The 19,372-nt window shown below is 40.4% G+C and overlaps 5 protein-coding genes across 10 annotated transcripts; 4 read left to right on the top strand and 1 right to left on the bottom strand.

The window, feature by feature from the left end:
- The first annotated feature begins 30 nt into the window (after positions 1-30).
- LOC117894714 (disco-interacting protein 2) lies at positions 31-7,659 on the top strand. 2 transcript variants are annotated; one of them, XM_034801896.1, is made up of 16 exons: positions 31-396; positions 676-747; positions 825-1,241; positions 1,300-1,679; positions 1,813-1,903; positions 2,126-2,678; positions 2,734-3,074; positions 3,143-4,477; positions 4,875-4,987; positions 5,047-5,128; positions 5,200-5,304; positions 5,378-5,747; positions 5,815-6,475; positions 6,533-6,981; positions 7,035-7,183; positions 7,288-7,659. In XM_034801896.1, exons 1-16 carry the CDS (start codon positions 324-326, stop codon positions 7,389-7,391), a joined length of 5,295 nt encoding a protein of 1,764 aa, XP_034657787.1. In that variant the 5' UTR covers positions 31-323; the 3' UTR covers positions 7,392-7,659. The 2 variants fall into 2 exon arrangements, with proteins under 2 accessions (XP_034657787.1, XP_034657786.1); XM_034801895.1 differs by having other exon boundaries at positions 4,824-4,987.
- A 68-nt stretch (positions 7,660-7,727) lies between these two features.
- LOC117894718 (probable G-protein coupled receptor Mth-like 14) lies at positions 7,728-9,683 on the bottom strand. 2 transcript variants are annotated; one of them, XM_034801903.1, is made up of 7 exons: positions 9,549-9,683; positions 9,415-9,480; positions 9,109-9,369; positions 8,854-9,040; positions 8,297-8,797; positions 8,102-8,226; positions 7,728-8,043 (listed from the first exon to the last, which is right to left on the bottom strand). In XM_034801903.1, exons 1-7 carry the CDS (start codon positions 9,656-9,658, stop codon positions 7,782-7,784), a joined length of 1,512 nt encoding a protein of 503 aa, XP_034657794.1. In that variant the 5' UTR covers positions 9,659-9,683; the 3' UTR covers positions 7,728-7,781. The 2 variants fall into 2 exon arrangements, with proteins under 2 accessions (XP_034657794.1, XP_034657793.1); XM_034801902.1 differs by having other exon boundaries at positions 7,729-8,043; positions 9,109-9,480.
- Positions 9,684-11,380: 1,697 nt separating this feature from the next.
- Positions 11,381-14,212, top strand: LOC117894716 (ankyrin-1). Of its 4 annotated transcripts, none has more exons than XM_034801898.1 (9): positions 11,381-11,609; positions 11,664-12,017; positions 12,078-12,290; positions 12,410-12,430; positions 12,588-12,705; positions 12,760-13,097; positions 13,148-13,245; positions 13,303-13,372; positions 13,484-14,212. In XM_034801898.1, the coding sequence occupies exons 1-9, from the start codon at positions 11,502-11,504 to the stop codon at positions 13,946-13,948; spliced, it is 1,785 nt and encodes a 594-aa protein (XP_034657789.1). In that variant the 5' UTR covers positions 11,381-11,501; the 3' UTR covers positions 13,949-14,212. The 4 variants fall into 4 exon arrangements, with proteins under 4 accessions (XP_034657789.1, XP_034657790.1, XP_034657792.1 ...); XM_034801899.1 differs by having other exon boundaries at positions 13,151-13,245; positions 13,484-14,211; XM_034801901.1 differs by lacking the exon at positions 12,410-12,430 and having other exon boundaries at positions 11,382-11,609; positions 13,151-13,245; positions 13,484-14,210.
- Positions 14,213-14,350: 138 nt separating this feature from the next.
- LOC117893705 (nucleosome-remodeling factor subunit NURF301-like) lies at positions 14,351-16,612 on the top strand. The gene is made up of 3 exons (XM_034800392.1): positions 14,351-14,384; positions 15,127-15,474; positions 15,969-16,612. The coding sequence occupies exons 1-3, from the start codon at positions 14,351-14,353 to the stop codon at positions 16,589-16,591; spliced, it is 1,005 nt and encodes a 334-aa protein (XP_034656283.1). The 3' UTR covers positions 16,592-16,612.
- LOC117893704 (spermatogenesis-associated protein 13-like) lies at positions 16,599-18,096 on the top strand (the record flags this gene model as incomplete). Its single annotated transcript, XM_034800391.1, is given in 5 exon segments — positions 16,599-16,735; positions 16,803-16,965; positions 17,032-17,138; positions 17,200-17,946; positions 17,948-18,096. Coding segments are annotated over 5 exon segments (1,254 nt in total), but the record flags the coding sequence as incomplete, so codon positions are not given.
- Positions 18,097-19,372: the final 1,276 nt, after the last annotated feature.

The raw sequence follows: 19,372 nt of genomic DNA, 5'->3' as shown, positions 1-19,372 counted from the left end.
CGGAAATTTCGCTAGACTAGCACATCATAAAATCGATTTTGTACTCCACTTTTTCTTTGTTTACTTTTCCTGTGCAAATTATAATTAAGTATATAAAAAACTATCACATAGTATTGACCCTGCGTGTAAAGTGGCTGAAACTACGGGTTCTGTTAATTTTCCGAAGCAAAATGTAGATGGCAAATCGATCGATTTTTGACAACGAAGTGGGAAAGTAGCGGTGTCTGATTTTGGGTGTGTGTGCACTGCACCCAGTTAAAAAGTTAAACACCTTTTCAAAGAAAACGAAATAAAAGTTTGCAACGAACTCGAATTTTTTGGACATGGAGTCTACTTCCTCATTGCCTGGATATATTCGCGAAAAAATCGCCGAATTAGACTTGGAGCTCTCAGAAGGTATGTCCATGTTATCCGTGTGCGTGTATATACCATACATACATGTGTATATATATATTTGCTTTTTATGTTTTGATTGCCCAAAAGAGTAAATACATATATTTGAGTGCAATAAAAAATGGATGAGATTAATTAATGTATTCGCCTTTCAAAATGATGTGTCAACGTAATTTTAAATATTTAATCAGCAGCAATGCATTTTTGCACAATATCTAACAGAAGTGCATGTACATACATACATACATACGTTTAATATTGAATATTCTTATCTTTTTTCAGGTGACATTACGCAAAAAGGCTATGAAAAGAAACGAGCTAAGTTATTGCAACCGTTTCTAAAAAAGAATGAAGGTATGTACGAAGGTACGACATTGGGATGATTTTAAACATTGTGACATTCTGTTATTTCCTGCATATTTTTATGACAGCTATTAGCGTCGACAAGGCAAAAACAACGCCGCCACCGCCATATTACAACGTTAAAGATGCCAACAATAGCAACAGTCACGGAAATATCAATAATGATGGTGTCGTAGTCTCCAGTGAAGGCTATAGTTATGTGACCGAAGTACCTTCTCTCTCCTCTTCACAGCAAAGACATTCCAAAAAGTTAGACTTTCATCAGTCTTCCTCCGTAACAGCATCATCAACCGCTCAGAGCGGAGCGGCTGGGACACCTGGTTATGAAAATATGCGCCCGCAAGGTGGTGCAGTCGGCGATCCAGGATATCAGAATACTCGCGAGCCAAGCGGTTTTCAAAACCAGTCCACTTCAAATAATAGTCAACACCGCCAGCGACGTACACAGCGCAAAGTAACGCATAATGAAAAACGTTATCATTCGGGTAGGTCTGTCCTAATTATTTGTACTATTTTTACAATAAGCCTAATTTCAACCTGCAGAGGTACGTCAGGAGGCCGTACAGCAGGCCTTAGCGGCACTTAAAGGTCGACCAAAACCTAGTCTTCCGATGCCATCAAAACGCACATCTGTGCTTAACCGCAGTCCTGGCTGTAATGATGAGCTGGACTCATCTACAGATGAAGAATCCATACCAGAGGAAACTATTTCTCCTGATAAGGAGTACAACTATCCGCGTGATCACATAAGCAATAGTATGATACCACCAGAACCGATAATAAAACCACCAATTCGTGAATCATCCATGAGCTCGCAGCAGCATCTGCGACTTGATGTAAAACAGTCACAAACGCCAAATCAGAAGTATTCATCATCAAACAGTGTGGCAGAAAAACGGCCACCCCAAAATTTGCCACCACTTGTGAGTATAACATCAATAGTAGCTGTAACTTGCAGTAAGGTCGAATCAACATAAATTTTACAAAAAGTGCTTTTGCCTGGAAAAATGGGTCAACACACAAAAATAATATTTAAAATTTATATTTTTTGGGCAGCCAACATCTGACACATCGAGTATGGAGTCACCCCCTATTGCTTACAAGCGAGATACAGACTTTTCGGAAAAAGCATTTAAGCAAAAGCAATGTGAGTAATTGTATTAATGTGCAATTCGCACTAAAAGGGATTTGGTTTCATAAAAAGTACATATATGTATGTGCATGTGTACATATGTATTAGACCAACAAAATCATGCATAATAGATAGAGACCAATTTTCTTATAGTCAATTAAAGTGCAACTGCACGTCAACCTAACCCCTTATATAGTCCAACTCTGTACAAACGAGCATTTTCCGCTCTTTTATTAGTCAACGCTCCAGACATCACACAGTTTAATAATACACATCGCATTGCTGACCGCGTAACAAGATATGTGAATGTATCCCAAAGTGAACTTAGTGACACAGATGCAAACGGTAAATGGAAGGTTTCCGCTAAAATACAACAACTGTTAAACACACTTAAGAGACCCAAGCGCCGCCCACTTCCCGAATTCTATGAGGACAACGACATTGAACTTGAGATTGCAGCAAATACTAAGGATCCCAATGCACCGAAACCGGAAGGCAGCACAATGACTTCCGTACAAGGCGAGCAACTCTCGATACCAGCAGGGCTTCCGCGCACTCTGGAATGCGCCCTCCAGCGATATGGCACAAATTCATTTAAAAGTTCCATGGCTACGGTTCTTGATCCTAATGGTAAAATAACAACCACTTTGACATACGGAAAGCTGCTGTCACGTGCACAAAAGATAGCATATGCATTGTCCACGAAGATATTTAGCAAAGGACCCGAGCAAGTAACATTGAAGCCGGGTGACCGTGTTGCTTTAGTTTATCCCAATAATGATCCATTGAGGTTAGTAACAAAATAGCTGTCCAAAGACTACTTTCTAAGCTAAGAATACTTTCAGTTTTATAACAGCCTGGTATGGTTGTATGTTTCGTGGCTTAGTCCCTTTACCTATAGAGCTGCCACTTTCCAGCTCTGACACACCTCCCCAGCAGGTTGGATTCTTGCTTAGTTCGTGTGGAATAACTGTGGCGCTCACTTCAGAGGCTTGTTTGAAAGGTCTACCCAAATCAACAACCACGGGTGAGATTGCGAAACTAAAAGGTTGGCCCCGTTTGCAGTGGTTCGTAACTGAACACTTGCCTAAGCCCCCTAAAGAATTCAACGTTGGGAACTTACGCATTGATGATACAGCAGCATCTTATATTGAATATACTACTGATAAGGAGGGCAGTGTTATGGGTAAGTGGTACATAGAGTACTTTCCATTGAAAATGTAATTTACTTTTCCATATTCACATTTTTTGTAGGTGTGACTGTTACGCGTGCTGCAATGATCAATCATTGCCGGGCATTAACTATGGCCTGTCATTACACCGAAGGGGAAACCATTGTCTGTGTCCTAGATTTTAAAAGAGAAGTTGGTTTATGGCACGCTGTCTTGACGTCAGTGCTGAACGGTATGCATGTTATTTTCATACCTTATGCCTTGATGAAGCTTCGCCCCTCAAGCTGGATGCAATTAATCACAAAACATAGGGCTTCCTGCTGCTTGGTGAAGAGCCGTGACCTGCATTGGGGTTTATTGGCTACTAAAGATCATAAGGACATATCTCTATCTTCATTGCGTATGCTACTAGTAGCGGACGGAGCCAATCCCTGGTCACTTTCATCATGTGATCAGTTTTTGAACGTGTTTCAAGCAAAAGGCTTACGCTCAGACGCCATATGCCCATGTGCAAGTAGTTCAGAAGTTTTTACAGTTTCACTTCGTCGTCCAGGTCGTGGGTCATGTGGATTCAGTCAATCAGCCACAGGCCGCGGTGTACTCTCCATGGCAGCTCTGTCACACGGTGTAGTTAGAGTGGATAGTGAAGACTCTCTAACATCGCTAACATTGCAGGATTGTGGTCAAGTCATGCCAGCTGCGCAAATGGTGGTCGTACGATCAGAGGGAGCACCAGTGTTGTGTAAGACAGATCAAGTTGGAGAAATATGCGTTACAAGTGGTTCAACAAGCGCCAGTTACTTTGGGCTCGATGGTATGACAAATTCTACATTTAAAGTTCAACCCATATTGGAAGATTTTGATCAAACGAAAGAAGGTCCTGGAACTGGTACTGGAACTGTTGGGATTATTTCGAAGCCCATTGGCGATGAATACTATGTCAGGTCAGGCCTTTTGGGTTTTCTTGGTCCAGGAGGCTTAGTGTTTGTTTGCGGTTCCCGGGATGGGCTTATGACGGTTACTGGACGAAAGCACAATGCGGATGATATCATAGCCACAGTATTAGCAGTGGAACCTATGCGATTCATTTACCGAGGACGCATAGCAGTATTTAGCATTAAAGTACTTCGAGATGAGCGCGTATGTGTTATTGCTGAACAGCGGCCCGATTGCTCTGAGGAGGAGAGTTTCCAATGGATGTCGCGTGTTCTTCAAGCTGTAGATTCCATTCATCAGGTGGGAATATATTGTTTGGCACTAGTGCCACCGAATCATTTGCCTAAGACCCCACTCGGAGGCATACATTTATGTGAAGCAAGGCGTCGATTTTTGGAAGGATCTCTTCACCCCGCAAACGTATTGATGTGTCCGCATACGTGTGTTACTAACTTGCCAAAGCCGAGAGAGTTACATCAAGGTGAGTTATTAGTAAAGCTAAACTGAAAAGTGGTTTTAATTGTTTTAATAATTGGCCTTGCTGGACTTTCTGTGCTTTCGTTATCTGATAAAATAAAAATATTGCTTTCCTCTATTTTTAACCACCAACAACACTACAACAATGCTGCGATTGCTTCTATGACCAATACAACACTCATTGCAAAACACTGCAAAACACACAAAATAATAACACTGTATAAAATCTACAACAAAACACCAAAATGACAACATAACTCATGTATTTGCCTTAATTAATGATTTTTATAATCGATCCTTGTAAAAAATCAACAAACAAACTACTAACCATTCCCCAAACAAACAAAAAGGTGTGCAAACTACTGTAAAACTAAGCTCATCATCTGGCTGTGGTATTACAGACACGGGTGTAGGACCAGCCTCTGTGATGGTTGGAAATTTAGTGCAGGGTAATCGTTTGGCTGAAGCACACGGGCGAGACGTTGGATTGTCCTCCGAAGATTGTGAGCGTAAGGTTAGTCGACAAATCAAGAAAATAGTGTGTTATTTTTCATCAAATGTATCTATACACAGCCTCAACTAATAACAGGAGTACTCCGATGGCGCGCCAATACGTCACCAGATCATATAATATTTACTCTGTTAAATTCAAAGGGTAATATCTCCTTGCTAAGACTGAATGGACATATATATATAAACAAATAATATTCTTCTCCATCACCTTAGGTGCCATTGCCAAAACGTTGACATGCTCTGAGTTACATAAACGAGCTGAGAAGATTGCGGCTTTGCTCCAAGAACGTGGTAGAATTGAGCCAGGTGATCACGTTGGTAAGAATATTCCTAGTAGAGAAATGTAAATTTAAATCTAATGATTGCTTTTTCGTTCTTATCATACTTCCAGCACTTATATTTCCCCCTGGACTCGATTTGCTATGTGCATTTTATGGTTGCCTCTATCTGGGAGCAATACCTATAACCATAAGACCACCCCATCCCCAAAACCTTAACACTACTTTGCCTACTGTGCGCATGATAGTTGATGTCTCAAAAAGTGGCATTGTGCTCTCTATTCAACCAATTATTAAGTTACTCAAATCCCGAGAAGCTGCAACATCCATCGACCCAAAGACATGGCCTCCCATATTAGATATTGATGACAACCCAAAACGCAAATATGCCGGCATAGCCACCGTCTCGTTTGACTCCAGTGCTTATTTGGATTTCAGTGTATCAACCTGTGGACGTCTTAGTGGTGTCAATATATCGCATCGGTACGTAATTAAAATATTGGTTTGATGATTTGATATGCATATTTGTAATTCATCTTTAATTCTACAGATCTCTCTCTAGTCTGTGTGCCAGTTTAAAATTGGCCTGTGAACTTTACCCGTCTCGTCATGTTGCGTTATGTTTGGATCCCTATTGTGGTCTTGGATTTGTAATGTGGACTCTTATCGGGGTGTACAGTGGACACCATTCAATACTTATAGCACCTTACGAAGTTGAAGCTAATCCCAGTTTGTGGTTGTCAACTCTCTCGCAACACCGTGTTCGCGACACCTTTTGTTCATATGGTGTGATAGAATTATGCACTAAAGCACTTAGCAATTCCATACCCTCTTTAAAGCAAAGAAATATAGACCTAAGATGCGTGCGGACATGTGTTGTAGTAGCAGAGGAGCGCCCAAGAGTACAGCTGACACAACAATTTTGCAAGCTGTTCCAAGCCCTTGGTTTAAACACTCGATGTGTTTCTACTTCCTTCGGATGCCGTGTAAATCCCGCTATTTGTGTGCAGGGGGCTAGTTCTGCAGAAAGTGCTCAGGTCTATGTAGATATGAGAGCATTGCGTAACAATCGTGTGGCATTGGTTGAACGCGGTGCACCAAATTCATTGTGTGTAATTGAATCCGGAAAACTTCTACCGGGCGTAAAAGTAATAATAGCTAATCCTGACACTAAAGGACACTGTGGCGATTCACACTTGGGAGAAATTTGGGTAAATTTGTAGCTGATTTTTCTCCTACGTCTTAATCAATATATGTATATATTGCAGGTACAAGCGCCCCATAATGCAAATGGATACTTTACCATATATGGCGACGAAACTGACTACAATGATCATTTTAATGCTAAATTAGTAACTGGGGCTACAGCTGAGATTTATGCGCGTACTGGGTATTTAGGTTTCTTGCGGCGCACTGAGTGTTCACAAGCAGCTTCGTTACTTGACGAAACCACACCAAGTGTGGCTAGTCGTGACAGTGATACTGAATCCTTGAACTCCATAAGTCAACTGCAACTAAACTTTTCTAACACTTCCTTGGGTGGAAACTCTGAGCATAGCATAGTAAGTGGTGCCGTTAACTCCAATGACCAAGAGCTGCACGATGCAGTGTACGTAGTCGGAGCTGTTGATGAAGTGATCTCTCTACGGGGCATGAACTATCATCCAATTGATATTGAAAACTCAGTAATGCGGTGTCACAAAAAAATCGCTGAATGGTAAGAAGAGAAATATTTGCTATTTACATTTATTTTTGAAAATGTATTTTTAGTGCCGTATTCACCTGGACCAATTTGCTGGTCGTAGTTGTGGAGCTCGATGGCAATGAATCAGAAGCATTGGACTTAGTTCCCCTGGTCACAAATACAGTATTGGAAGATCACCAACTAATAGTTGGCGTAGTTGTGGTGGTTGATCCAGGTTTGTTTAAAACCCAATCAGATCAAGTCTTCCCACGTCATACATTTGATATACTCAGTTTTAGCCATTCACAAACAGCAACATAAACGAGTATTTTTTTTCAGGAGTGGTGCCTATTAACAGTCGTGGGGAAAAGCAACGGATGCATTTACGTGATGGTTTTCTTGCCGACCAGTTGGATCCCATCTACGTCGCATACAACATGTAAATACGCATTTAGTTTATGATGAAATCGACACTGCGTAGCACAGAAACGTAAGCAAACCAATTTATTCTAACCTTATTTAACAACCATCGTAAATCAGTATCTAAATATAAAAAGGCTCATTTTGCTTTGGATAGCCCAAACAAATTACATATTTCCTTTAAGATTATTAGCTATTAGCATACTTAAAGCATAGTTGGTAAATCTTTCTTTAAATTAACTGGACTATTTATTAATATGATCATACACGTACATATACAAATCACAACAAGAACAAAAATTTCATATTTATGTGTAAGACGAAATAAACATAAACATTTATATGCATATTATACAATTATGATAACTATGTTTATTTTCCTATTATTAAAAAAAATTTACAGGCCATTAAAACTATATATGATTTACATTTTTATCAAGCTCCTGCAGCTCTGTACCTTCAATTTTATGTGAACCACGATCATACCACCAACGCAAAATTATTGTACGACGTCTACGTACTACAAGAAAAATTAGCAATACCCAAACTCCTTGCAGACCATTCACCATGTCGCACAGAAGCAAGTAATTGGAGTTGGACCCTGAGTAAAATGTGACTATTTCAAGAAGCCAGCTTATTATCATAATAATACCCAGTAAACTGACGCATTTCGCACTGAAAATATTTTAAAGTAAAAGGGATTTCAACGTAGGAAATTTTTAAATCAGCTTACTCTTTTTTCACGTCTTCGTATTTTTGCAGATCAAATATGGCATCACTTGGCCCAGCATGATCATTCTTCTCTGCCTGTGAATAGCCATTAATGCGTTGAAACCCAAAGAATGATATTATGTTAACCTAGAAAATGTAAGCATCGGTTTATATTATAATAGGGGAAATCCTTACAAATCTATCCTTCCGGGCTTACCAAAAAACTACAAATTAAAATTGTAGAAACAGGAGGTATGAAGTAGCGCTGTGATTCTCGAATAGATTCGGTAAGTCCTTGCAGAAAGTATGATGGCATACCTGGAAGTCCTTTTTGCACAGTAAGCGCAACCAAAGTTGCAGGTCCCGTAAAAGAAATTAAACAATAGCAAACAAAATTAATGGTGGCCCACGTCTTTGTTAGTTGTATACAGCAAGGCAACTTGTACCACACATTAAAAAGAACATTAAAACATATGCAGAAGTACCAAAAAAAATAGCTTAGTATAAAAAACTGTACAACGTAACCAATAAATCCGGTGTTCGGAATTTCGTAGATGTGTACAACAGAGTGCACAAAATATCCTGATGCCAAACACAAAGACATCAAACTTAGGGAGAGTCCATGCAAGTTACGCAATAAACGAAGAGTCAGATGCAAATAACTAACTAAGAGCAGGCAAGGAATGGATATAAGCATTAGGACTGCTACCATTACCACCTATAAAAAAAGAGTAGGAAACGTTATTAGGAACCAATAGTGTACAATTTGCTTACTTTTGCAAATGCAATTTGTTCTTCAACTTGCGTGATGCATGTGAAGGCAAATAAGTGTCCAGTCTTATCAATATCCAAGCAGTAATTTTTTTCGACGGTGTAGGATTCATTATCATGGTCGATAATTAATAAAGATCCATCTTGTAACACAAAGAAAACATCCTCTTCATCATCATATTGAAAGGAGCTGCTCTTGACGTTAAAGACATTGTAGTTGTTGGAAATGAAACAACTATAAATAAATGATTGACTTGCCTGTTACATGGATTTCCAATATCATAGGGAAGAATCGTTTCAATTTCCAGATCCTCAATGCAATTATCAAACAGAACTGCGCTTATTACAGCAGGTTCAAACTTAAGAATACCATTGTCGCACATCGAATCACTTTGATTTTCACGATAGATGTCAAGATTTTCCCCAAGTGGGCAGCATTTTCGCAAACGTGACGAACTTTTTGCGATTGGTTGTCCTCTGTTTTTTTCTCGTTGCGAACAGTCAGCTGGTAAGGCAGTATTAACGGATGCCACGGACGTAGATGTGCTCGATACGGTTGAAAAACTTTTGACGCCGGATATTGGTTCCAAAGACTCAGTTGACGTTACATTGTCTATGCTCTCATTATTACTAAAACAAAAGGTACATAAAGGTTCTTGCATATGTATTAACATATATTTTCTCAATTTAACTCTTACCTTAGTGTGTTTAAATTGTACTGATCGGTTGTCTGGGCAAAAGACAATACAAAGCTGGAGTATGTTGCTAAATACACCATGACAATTTCTTGCAAATAATAAAACGACATTTTTATATTGGACACTTAGACTATTCTGAAAATGAAGACGAGAAGGGACGTGTGAGACGCTTCTTACGCGTCACAACTTTTATACCCGGCACTCAGTACTACATCTGCAACTTAGCGGTTATTTGTAAAATTTAACATTTTTTTCTTCATCTGTCATCTACATCAACAACACTACTCACGCCAACACGCTCCTTTAGCTCGCCACCCTCCCCTAGAGCAACACACGGCAGAGTCGCGGCAGAGGCAGAGACGTGTCAGGGGCAGAGGCCATAAACTGCGCGAAGCAGAGTGTGAATGAGAGAATGTGTAAAAAACAAATATAAGCTGCGGGACGGGGTAGGTTTGGCCACTGCTAATTAATTTCTTCATTGTGGCTATAATAATGATATCGGATCCCAGTTTGGTGATCTGATAAATGAGGTCATTCCCTGCGGAATGTTTTTAGTTTTCTTTTATCTTCAAAATTGTAGATTTGGGAGGTTTTCGCCCTTTTGCGGGGGCGGGGCTCATTTTTTAAATACACTTGTAACAGTGTGAGCATACAGAAGTCTGGATGCAAAATTTGGTGGCTCTAGCTTTTATGGTCTCTGAGTACGGACAGAAAGACATGGCTCTATCGACTCGTCTATTGACGCTGATCAAGAATATATATACTTTATGGGGTCGGAAACGTTTCCTTCTGTGCGTTACATACAACCGTTATTCGCACAAATACAATATACCCTATTTACTCTTCGCGTACCGGGTATAATAAGTGTAACACGCGGTTCAGAAAACGAACGGTTTGTTTTGAAAGTTCTATGCATAAGATAGTTTTTGATATTCTTTTAATTATTTTTTAAGCAATATTTTCGATTTGCTATACCCATTGCCTTGCACGCCAGTAATGTGTAAACAAACCATATATAGGTAAGTCGCGACTTACAGCTATAAAATACGTTTTTATCTTATCTATTCGAAACCTGGGCAGAACAATTTGTCTCATTTCTAGTTATCATTATCAAACACATGACGTCAGATTGATAATGTACATGAGTGTGCTGGTAGACGCATTTTTTCACAATTACTTTCATGGAAAAATGTTTTAGTGGTTTTATTACGTGACAGCTAATAAAAGTACATAGTCAAGGAATTTAAAAAACCCTTAAAAAATGCAATGATAGGTGCTAAGCACAGCAAGATTTATAAAGGTGGGTTATAACTAACGGCAGAATGTATCGTCTATATATTTTTGTAGTTTTACGTATGTACATGTGGAAAATTAAGCTCACTGTGCTAAAGTTAAATTAAATTGAACTCATCCGCTGATGTTGCTTACTAAAATAATACTAGCAGAACAAACGGCTCGTGTTCGTGTTCGTGCTGTGCCATTGCATCGGTCAGGCCTAGTGATAAGATATCAATATATACATATATACATATGTAAGTATGCAGGGTTCCAAAACGAAAGAAGACAACTCTGACAAAGATTTGTTTTTACGTTACATTAATTTGTCTATACCAAAACAATACGTCGTGGGAGCTGGTACAGTATCCGGCTCCGTTTTAGAGTAACAATTGCAAATTATAAACAGTGAGCAAGAGGGATGGTGAGTGAAATTTAAAATCTACATAAACTGTCACTATATTCAAGTGATATCAATTTCAACCCTGCCTATATCGATGTACAGCAGAGATGCGATACTATAGTTGCTGAAAAATATATCGATATCTTTAATATCGCAATTTATTTGGAAAACAAACATTTCTTTTTGTATTTTTTTTCTAATTTTATCACAAAATCCGTTTACAGTAATGCTTACTAAAAGGTTCACCGTGCTGCTGAAAGTGTTTGCATTCTAAAATGCAGAGCCAAGGCGGCACCAGCAAGGTTGTCGCCACTCTCCGAGCGGATGGAAATGTGTATCCAATGGATCCCACTGATCACACCAACTTGCTTCACTATGAAATTGTAAGTAGCAAGATTATCGTACAAAGGCAAAATTAACGTATATCGCTTGCTTAGCGGACAGAAGGAGAACTTCAACAAAAGAAGGGCAACGGGCCTGGTCCATCAACAGTCGTAGACCTAGGCAAGCAATTGCTGCAATGCGCAAGGGACAGCGATGTGACAGGCGTCAAAACGGCGCTAGCACATGGGGCCCCCTTTGCCTCAGACTGGCTGGGAATGTCTGCGCTGCACTTTGCTGCTATGAACAATCAACTGGAAATCTGTGAAATACTTCTACAGGGCGGCATAAATATGGACGCCAAAACAAAGGTGGACAGAACGCCTCTTCATTTAGCCTGCTACTACGGACACGAGCGAGTGGTCAGCTTATTGTTGGCACTCAAGTGCAGCGTTAATTGTCGAGACATGGTACGACATGAGTTTAACCCTAATTCAGTAATTATAACCCAACTATGCCCCATCTCACAGCTTCGAATGACGCCTCTCCACTGGGCCGTGGAAAAAAAGCACAAATCCATTGTGCGAATGTTACTAAAATGCCAGGCAGATGTGTCGCTAGTTTCGAAATTCGGCAAGACGCCAATTGCACTGGCCGTGTACACTGAACAGGCGGATGTGTTGGCCGAACTGGAGGCAGCACGGCAGGCCCAGGCCAGTCGAAAGTTCAACGAGGAATCGGAGGTGAGTGCCGAAACAGAATTGCGTGTGTACAGAATATTGTTAGTTTGTCTCGAGTTCTTACAATTACTTATTAACTTATTAATATACAATTTCCTACAACCGACGATATACGCTTCCAGCGGCAGACACAAAAAAGCAGAGTATGTCCCTCAAATAATCCATATTTGGTTGTTACAAAATTACTCCAAGCTACATAATGCCCCATAATATCCCACACTTTGGACTGTAGAAATTAAAAAACTTATTAAATGGTAGTCAGAAGGTAAATTATTAACATGTACTTTAATTGATTCTTAGAAAGAAACCAGTGAGGCTGTCAATTCTATAATGGAAGAGCCCGGGGCCAAAAAAAGGGTTGACGATACAGAAATGTCAGTCGAAGAAAGAATGGATGTCTTGGAAAACCTCCGTGGGCGTAAGTTCCATTAAGTAAATCAAAAAAAGATAGCAACCAATTTGAGCCTTGCAGATCCCAATGTATTAGTCAACTCGGCGTTAAACATGCTCAAGACCCACGGCATTGCAGACATGATGCAGGAGAACGATGACGAAGCTTCGAAGGAAATGTTGAATACGGCACTACAAAACGGTCGTCAGCTCATTCTCTCCGAAGGGGGTCGTATGCTGTTACATGAAACAAAGTCGAGCATAAACGTTAAGCAATATGTGAATGGAAGTGCCAGAAAAACCCCAAATATTGGTCTCCGTCTCAACCCCAATAGCTCACCCCCCCAGAAGATTCGCATGAATGTTATTAAGCAAAAGGAGCCAGCGCCACTGAGTCCGGCTGGGGTGTCTAAAAACAAGGTAAGACCTCCTATCTTTTTGTAAACCATAGCTATAAGTTTTTTTCTCAGCAGAACATACGTATAATCTCGTTGACTGATTTTAAGAAACTTTGCGGGACGGACAATCAGCCAAAGTCCCTACAAAAAATACCCGCATCATTGGCAAGGTAGGCCCATCCTCTTCATTTACCAGCAGCCTGACTAATCTTTTTTATGTGTTAAAGCTCTGGAATGGTACGTCAACTCCCCGATGGAACCAAACTGGTAAACATGCGCCAACTTCAGTCTCGTCAGGTTTGTGTTTTGAGTTTTCATTTTTAAGATTAGTCTGGTTTAAATATTTCTAAGTGCCGCAATACATGAAAGTTCAAAAATAAATATTATCTTGGTCTTTTCTGCTTTTAGCTCAAACTTCCATCAGTTCAAAGACCACCAGAACCCAGCATAATGGATGAGCAACAGCAGTTGCTGAACGAAGTCATTGCTCCATCGTCCCAGCAAGCAGCTGCGGCACATCCTGCTACGGCGAGCACGCTGAGGGGCCAAGTGGGCACCGTGCAGACAATACAGCTGCGTCCATCCCCAGCAGCTGGAGCTGCCCTCGGGACGACAAGCAACGGAGTTGTCAGCAAGGCTGTGGCCAACGTAGCAAAGCTGGGCTCAAAGGGGCCTAATGCAATGCCACTGATGACATCTTCTGAAATTTGTCGGCAAATACATGAGCTTCGACGGCAGAACGAAGAATTGCGCAGGCGGGTTGATTCATTTCACCGAGAAAAAGAACAAATGCTGAAGCGTATTGACCGCTTGGAACAGCTTGTGTTCATTCGTGAATCGGACGCAGAAATCGATTATGTCGGGGTCATGTAGCTAGCACATAGATTTAATTTCTTTGTAAATAGCAGATAGGACTAGTGCATACCAGTGGAGGGAATTTTGTTTTTAATGAGCAACTATATTGAATGTTTTCGCTCATATCTTCACTCACATTTCTAATGAAAGTTCTCAACGGTAAAGCTATGTTTTATGAATAGTTTATCAAGTTAATCAGCTACGTTTAAGTTAATTTTCTAAACACAAATTGTTTCAGCGGCTTCATAACATTTTATACCAGATTTTTATAATTATTAAACATTTTTCTTTTATTGCTGGAACTGGTTATTAAATGTTGTGGTTTAACCTCCAAGTCAATTCATAAAAGTAAATCGTCACCGCGGGCAGAGCGAACGGAGGTCCCACAATCGCTGCCAACATGTTCGCCCTAGTACCAGCATGTTCGACCTGGTACCAGAATGGCTGCCTGCATGTTTGACATACATATGTATAACGAAGAGCGAGCTCCAACCTAGCTGGGTGAATGCACATTGTACATACATACATATGTACATACATACATATGTGACGTGTAAGACACATTTGATTGTGTGGTTTGTGATCTTTTAGCGCCTTGAAGCCGGTTCTGTTGGCCGTTTTGCTGGACTGCGATGGAACGAAAACGATGGAACGTTTTCGGGGTTTAGCCTTCCGTAACATGTGCTGAGTGGGTGGGTAGCCACTTGGAGGTGGAAAAAAAAATTGAACGTTACAGATATATTTGTTCAGATAAATATGTTTACATAAGTACATACATATTTATGTACATATGCATGTAGGTATGTACATACATATGTATGTATGTATGTACATACATATGTATGTATGTAGGTATGTACATATGTATGTACTTGTTTTACTAAGCAATAAATTGGATAATTTTCGTTTGAATTGTAATATTGACGAAACCTTTCTAACTGAAGACGAAACTATTGAAATTTCAAAAAATACTATCCAATTGCTCAGCGAAATGCAATCGCATGTTGGACCGATATAAATAAAATTACATTCAAATATTTAAACAATTGTTAAATGAACTTTTATCATAATTAATAATTAATATACATTTTTGTAAAATAAATACGACGCTAGCAATTTTCATTAAATGAATTATTTCTCGTTATACTCAGATCTAATGTGCAATTCCTACACGGAAAAACGGAATCATACTTGAGCAAAATTCAGAAGCACCCATAGCAAAGACGGAGTTATTAAGATTAAGACCACAAAAAATAGCGGTCGTGGGAGCCGTAAGCGTGGTCGACCGCCAAAGACGCCAAATGAGCGGACTTCATCTGGACGTTTTAGTTATCAATTGCTCAAAAAGCCGAAATATCTGAGCGAAGGAAAATCGCAGGCAAACACACCATCAGCTTCGCGCGGCATTTCCCCACAAAGCGCTGAGTGCAGTCGCAGCAGCCATAACAACCACAGCCGTGGGAACAGTGAAAGCGCCGCTAAGAGGGGACGCGGGCGCAAGTCAAATGTGCACCCCAATACCAGCAACTACTCCGGAAGAAAAGGTGAGTTTTGGTATTGTTTATATTCAACGTTCGAAATGTATGTGCAAGTAAAAACATTTTACAGAAAAAGTGCGCACGTAGTAATTTGCCTGATTGACTTGACTCCACAAACCTATTTTTGTTTACTTTATTTAATTAATACATTTTTACTTGATAATCTTAAAATCAATATATCTGAATGCATAAACAAAATTATTTTTCACGACGTTTGCTGATAAGATTTACTTTAGGTTATTTAAATGGAAATAGTTGTGTTGCCACTGTATCAAGATCACATACACATTTAAAATGTGTGTCGAAAATGACAAACAAAAGCAGAGAACAACATTTTGACATCGGATATTTGTTATCCCATTTAAAATCAAATTGATTACACTCCTAAAATAAAAAGCAAACGAATAAAAAATGTTAAAATTGCACTCAAGCAAACGCTTGAAAGGTAAATGCCTAACAAATTACGTTTTTTAATGTACCTACCTTGTTTGTTCTTACAGGGCACGAGTCTGAATATCACTATGGGTCAGATTTTGGAGATTCTGATGACGATAAATCTGATAATGAGGATGACATATTACTTACCCCCAGCGATGATGAAAGCTTGGATGCAGGCAATGAGAGTGAGTCGGAATTTTCCGTGTGCAGCTTTACCCGAAATGGAGTTGATCGGCCACCACGTCCGCCCAGTCCGGATCCAATTTGGCTTCAAGAAGGTCGGGAATATGCTCCTCTTGATTTGCCGGATTCATCGGAAGATTTGTTTGTTGCAAATGCACACGTTTTGCGCGCCCTTAGCTTTTATGAAGTACTGCGACGTTTTCGGCACTTGGTTCGTCTTTCACCCTTTCGCTTTGAAGACTTCTGTGCAGCTTTAACTTGCGACGAGCAGAGTGCACTTACGATCTTACGAGAAGAGGATGTTCAGGGCACGTATTTTGGACCTTTAGATCAAAAGGATACGGTAAACATAAGTCTGTACCTAATTGATGCCATTACTTGGCCAGAAGTTTTGCGCAGCTATGTGGAAAGTGACAAGACATTTGACCGTCAGGTCTATGATATATGGTCGGACGGAACATCCGTACACCGGCCACGGATCAAAGCAACATTACGACCATAGCCATTAAAGCCCCACCCTGTCCTCGAATGGGTTTTTTACCTGTAACGTTCTGGACAACGAGACTGTTCTGCGCCGAAGTGCTGTACGCGAACTTCTGGATACAGAGGTTAACTATGTCAAATTGCTGGCAGCCATTTGTGACGGGTAAGTGCACATCCCGTGTGAGCGTTTGGCCATTCAGTGGTAACATTGTCCCCCTAACCCGCCATAGGTATCTGCCTGCGATGAGCAAGGGCATCGACATATTTTCGCCAAACAGCATTCGTCTGATCTTCTCAAACATAACGGCCATGTACAAATTTCACGCAAAGTTTCTCGATTCGTTGCGTAAAGGAATCGAGCAAAACCAAATTTCGAAAGTGTTTCTTAAAATGGTGCGTGCTTTTCGGATAATCCCATGTCATTTATCGCAATTTGTTTCTTTGCACCTCCTCAAACAGCACAAAGAATTCCTATGCTACTCCAACTACTGCAACGCATATCCTCGTGCCCTTATCGAGCTCGAGTCCTACGATCGTATTCAGGATGCATGCACCATTCTGGAGAAGTAAGTTTATCGGGATAGTGTTTGTAAAAGACGGAGCTAAAAGAGTTTATTGCCTTTCCAGCTGCCGCGAGTCGGAAAACCTTGCAGAGCTCCCACTCTCCGCTCACTTGCTTGCTCCTGTGCAACGCATTTGCCGTTATCCCCTGCACCTTAACGAGATTATTAAGTCAGCGCTGGCTTCTGCCCCTGTGACGGGAATTGATAAACTGAAAGGTTCCTCGTCTTCAGACTACGAACAACTCGACGTCAATGAGATAGACATACCCGACACGTACGATACCGTAAATTTGGCGCTGGAGGCCATGCGCGGAATCACAGAGGCCGTAAATGAGGGAAAACGCCATAGCGAGACGATCTTTATCTACAAAGGACGCATATTTCTCGACCGCTGTCATGTTGTGAACGTACGAGATATAAAGATGTTTGGGCACACGATCAAGAACTCGCTGCGGATATACTGCGAGTCGCGGGATAAGTGGTATGACTTCAGCTTCCGCTCGGCGAACCGCAAGCACCGCTTCCTCAACACCCTCGCCCTTGAGCGCCAGTTCGGAGGCAAGGCACTCTACGTATCAGAGATGACAGGGTTCGAGTACAACTACGAGGAGCGGCCGGGGGACTTTTCAGATCAGTCAGACTACGAGCTGCCCGACTTCGAGCACGCCCTGTGTGCCACATCAGCTAGTGGGGAAAGTTCCGTTCCGAAATCGCCGACCAAGTCAGCCTTCCGGTTTTGGAACACTTTGCCGAAAAAATCGCAATCCCGCGATGGTATCGCCAGCGTGGACAACTCGCAGATGCTCTTTGGTCTTTGACGCAGATGAGAATCTCACAGCGGCCCGTGTCGCTGCTATCGAGCTGGCCAAGGCCGCCGCTGCGCTGTTGCCAACGGAAAGTTCATCCGCCTAAGCACACAGAATATCATAATACATAAACATTGATACATATGTATATGCATCCAGTCATACACTTAAATACACACAAATGTTTGTATGAAGAATTGGCAATATACATATTGAAAAATGTAAACGAAAGAGAGTTACAGTTAGTTTTTGTTTTTTTGTAAATGTCGTTTAAATTGCTTTAAAATGCCTGTTAAAGGGTTTTAAACGGCAAAATGATAAACGTGGCAATAAGTTAAATATGTATTTAGATATTTAGATTTACCAAAAGCACTTATAGTGTATTCTTCTGGCGTTTGAATTCAGCTTTCTATAAAAGTGCCAACTGGTGTCGCCGATTGCTAGTCTAACGAGAAGGGACGTGTGACACGCTTCTTACGCGTCAAAACTTTTATACCCGGCACTCAGTACTACATCTGCAACTTAGCGGTTATTTGTCAAATTTTAAATTTAAATTAACTGCACCAGCAGTCTGGTGCCAAAATTTGGTGGCTCTAGCTCTTATAGTCTCTGAGAACTAGCCGACAAACAAGACGGACAGACGGACGGACGGACAGAAGGACAGACAGACATGGCTCAATCGACTCGGCTATTGACGCTGATCAAGAATATATATACTTTATGGGGTCGGAAACGTTTCCTTCTGTGCGTTACATACAACCGTTATCCGCACAAATACAATATACCCTATTTACTCTTCGAGTACCGGGTATAAAAACCCTATTACCTGTTCATTTAATTATAATTTACGTGATAAGGCGAATATGAATTCCTGGAAATAAGAAAATTAAAGAACATACAGTAAAGAACAGAAACTTATTACAAACAGCACTTGTAGTTTTAACCGGTTAGAACAGAGCCGTATACACTTAGCAACAGAACATGCTCTATCGCCAAAAAAAATAAATGTATATTTGTTTAAGAGAACACAACCTTTTCAGTTCACTGAATTGTTCCGTTATATTGACGCAATTGTCCGTATCGAAAAAGAAAACGTTTTGCAGCACTTGGCAATACACGATGCCATCGATGTATCGATAATGAAAAAATAAGTCTAAAATCTAGCCAATGAGCGAACCGCACCATCCACAAAATCACATTCAAATAAACGAATATAATTACCTGACGGACAAAATACATATTTTGCGACAATAAGTGGAACCGATGAAATAATAATTATCCACAATTCTCAGGGTTGCGAAAATGCATCGGGTAGTACAAATCCACTCTAATACTGGAAGCGCAATAATATTGAGTTTTTTTAATTGTATAGCACTCAATCTGTTTGTTTTTTTGTAAATATTTACATATTCTTCGATGAAAATATCGATA

This window comes from Drosophila subobscura, chromosome J (assembly GCF_008121235.1).
Source record: "Drosophila subobscura isolate 14011-0131.10 chromosome J, UCBerk_Dsub_1.0, whole genome shotgun sequence".
Lineage (NCBI taxonomy): Eukaryota > Metazoa > Arthropoda > Insecta > Diptera > Drosophilidae > Drosophila > Drosophila subobscura.
This window is presented reverse-complemented; position numbering and strand designations above follow the sequence as displayed.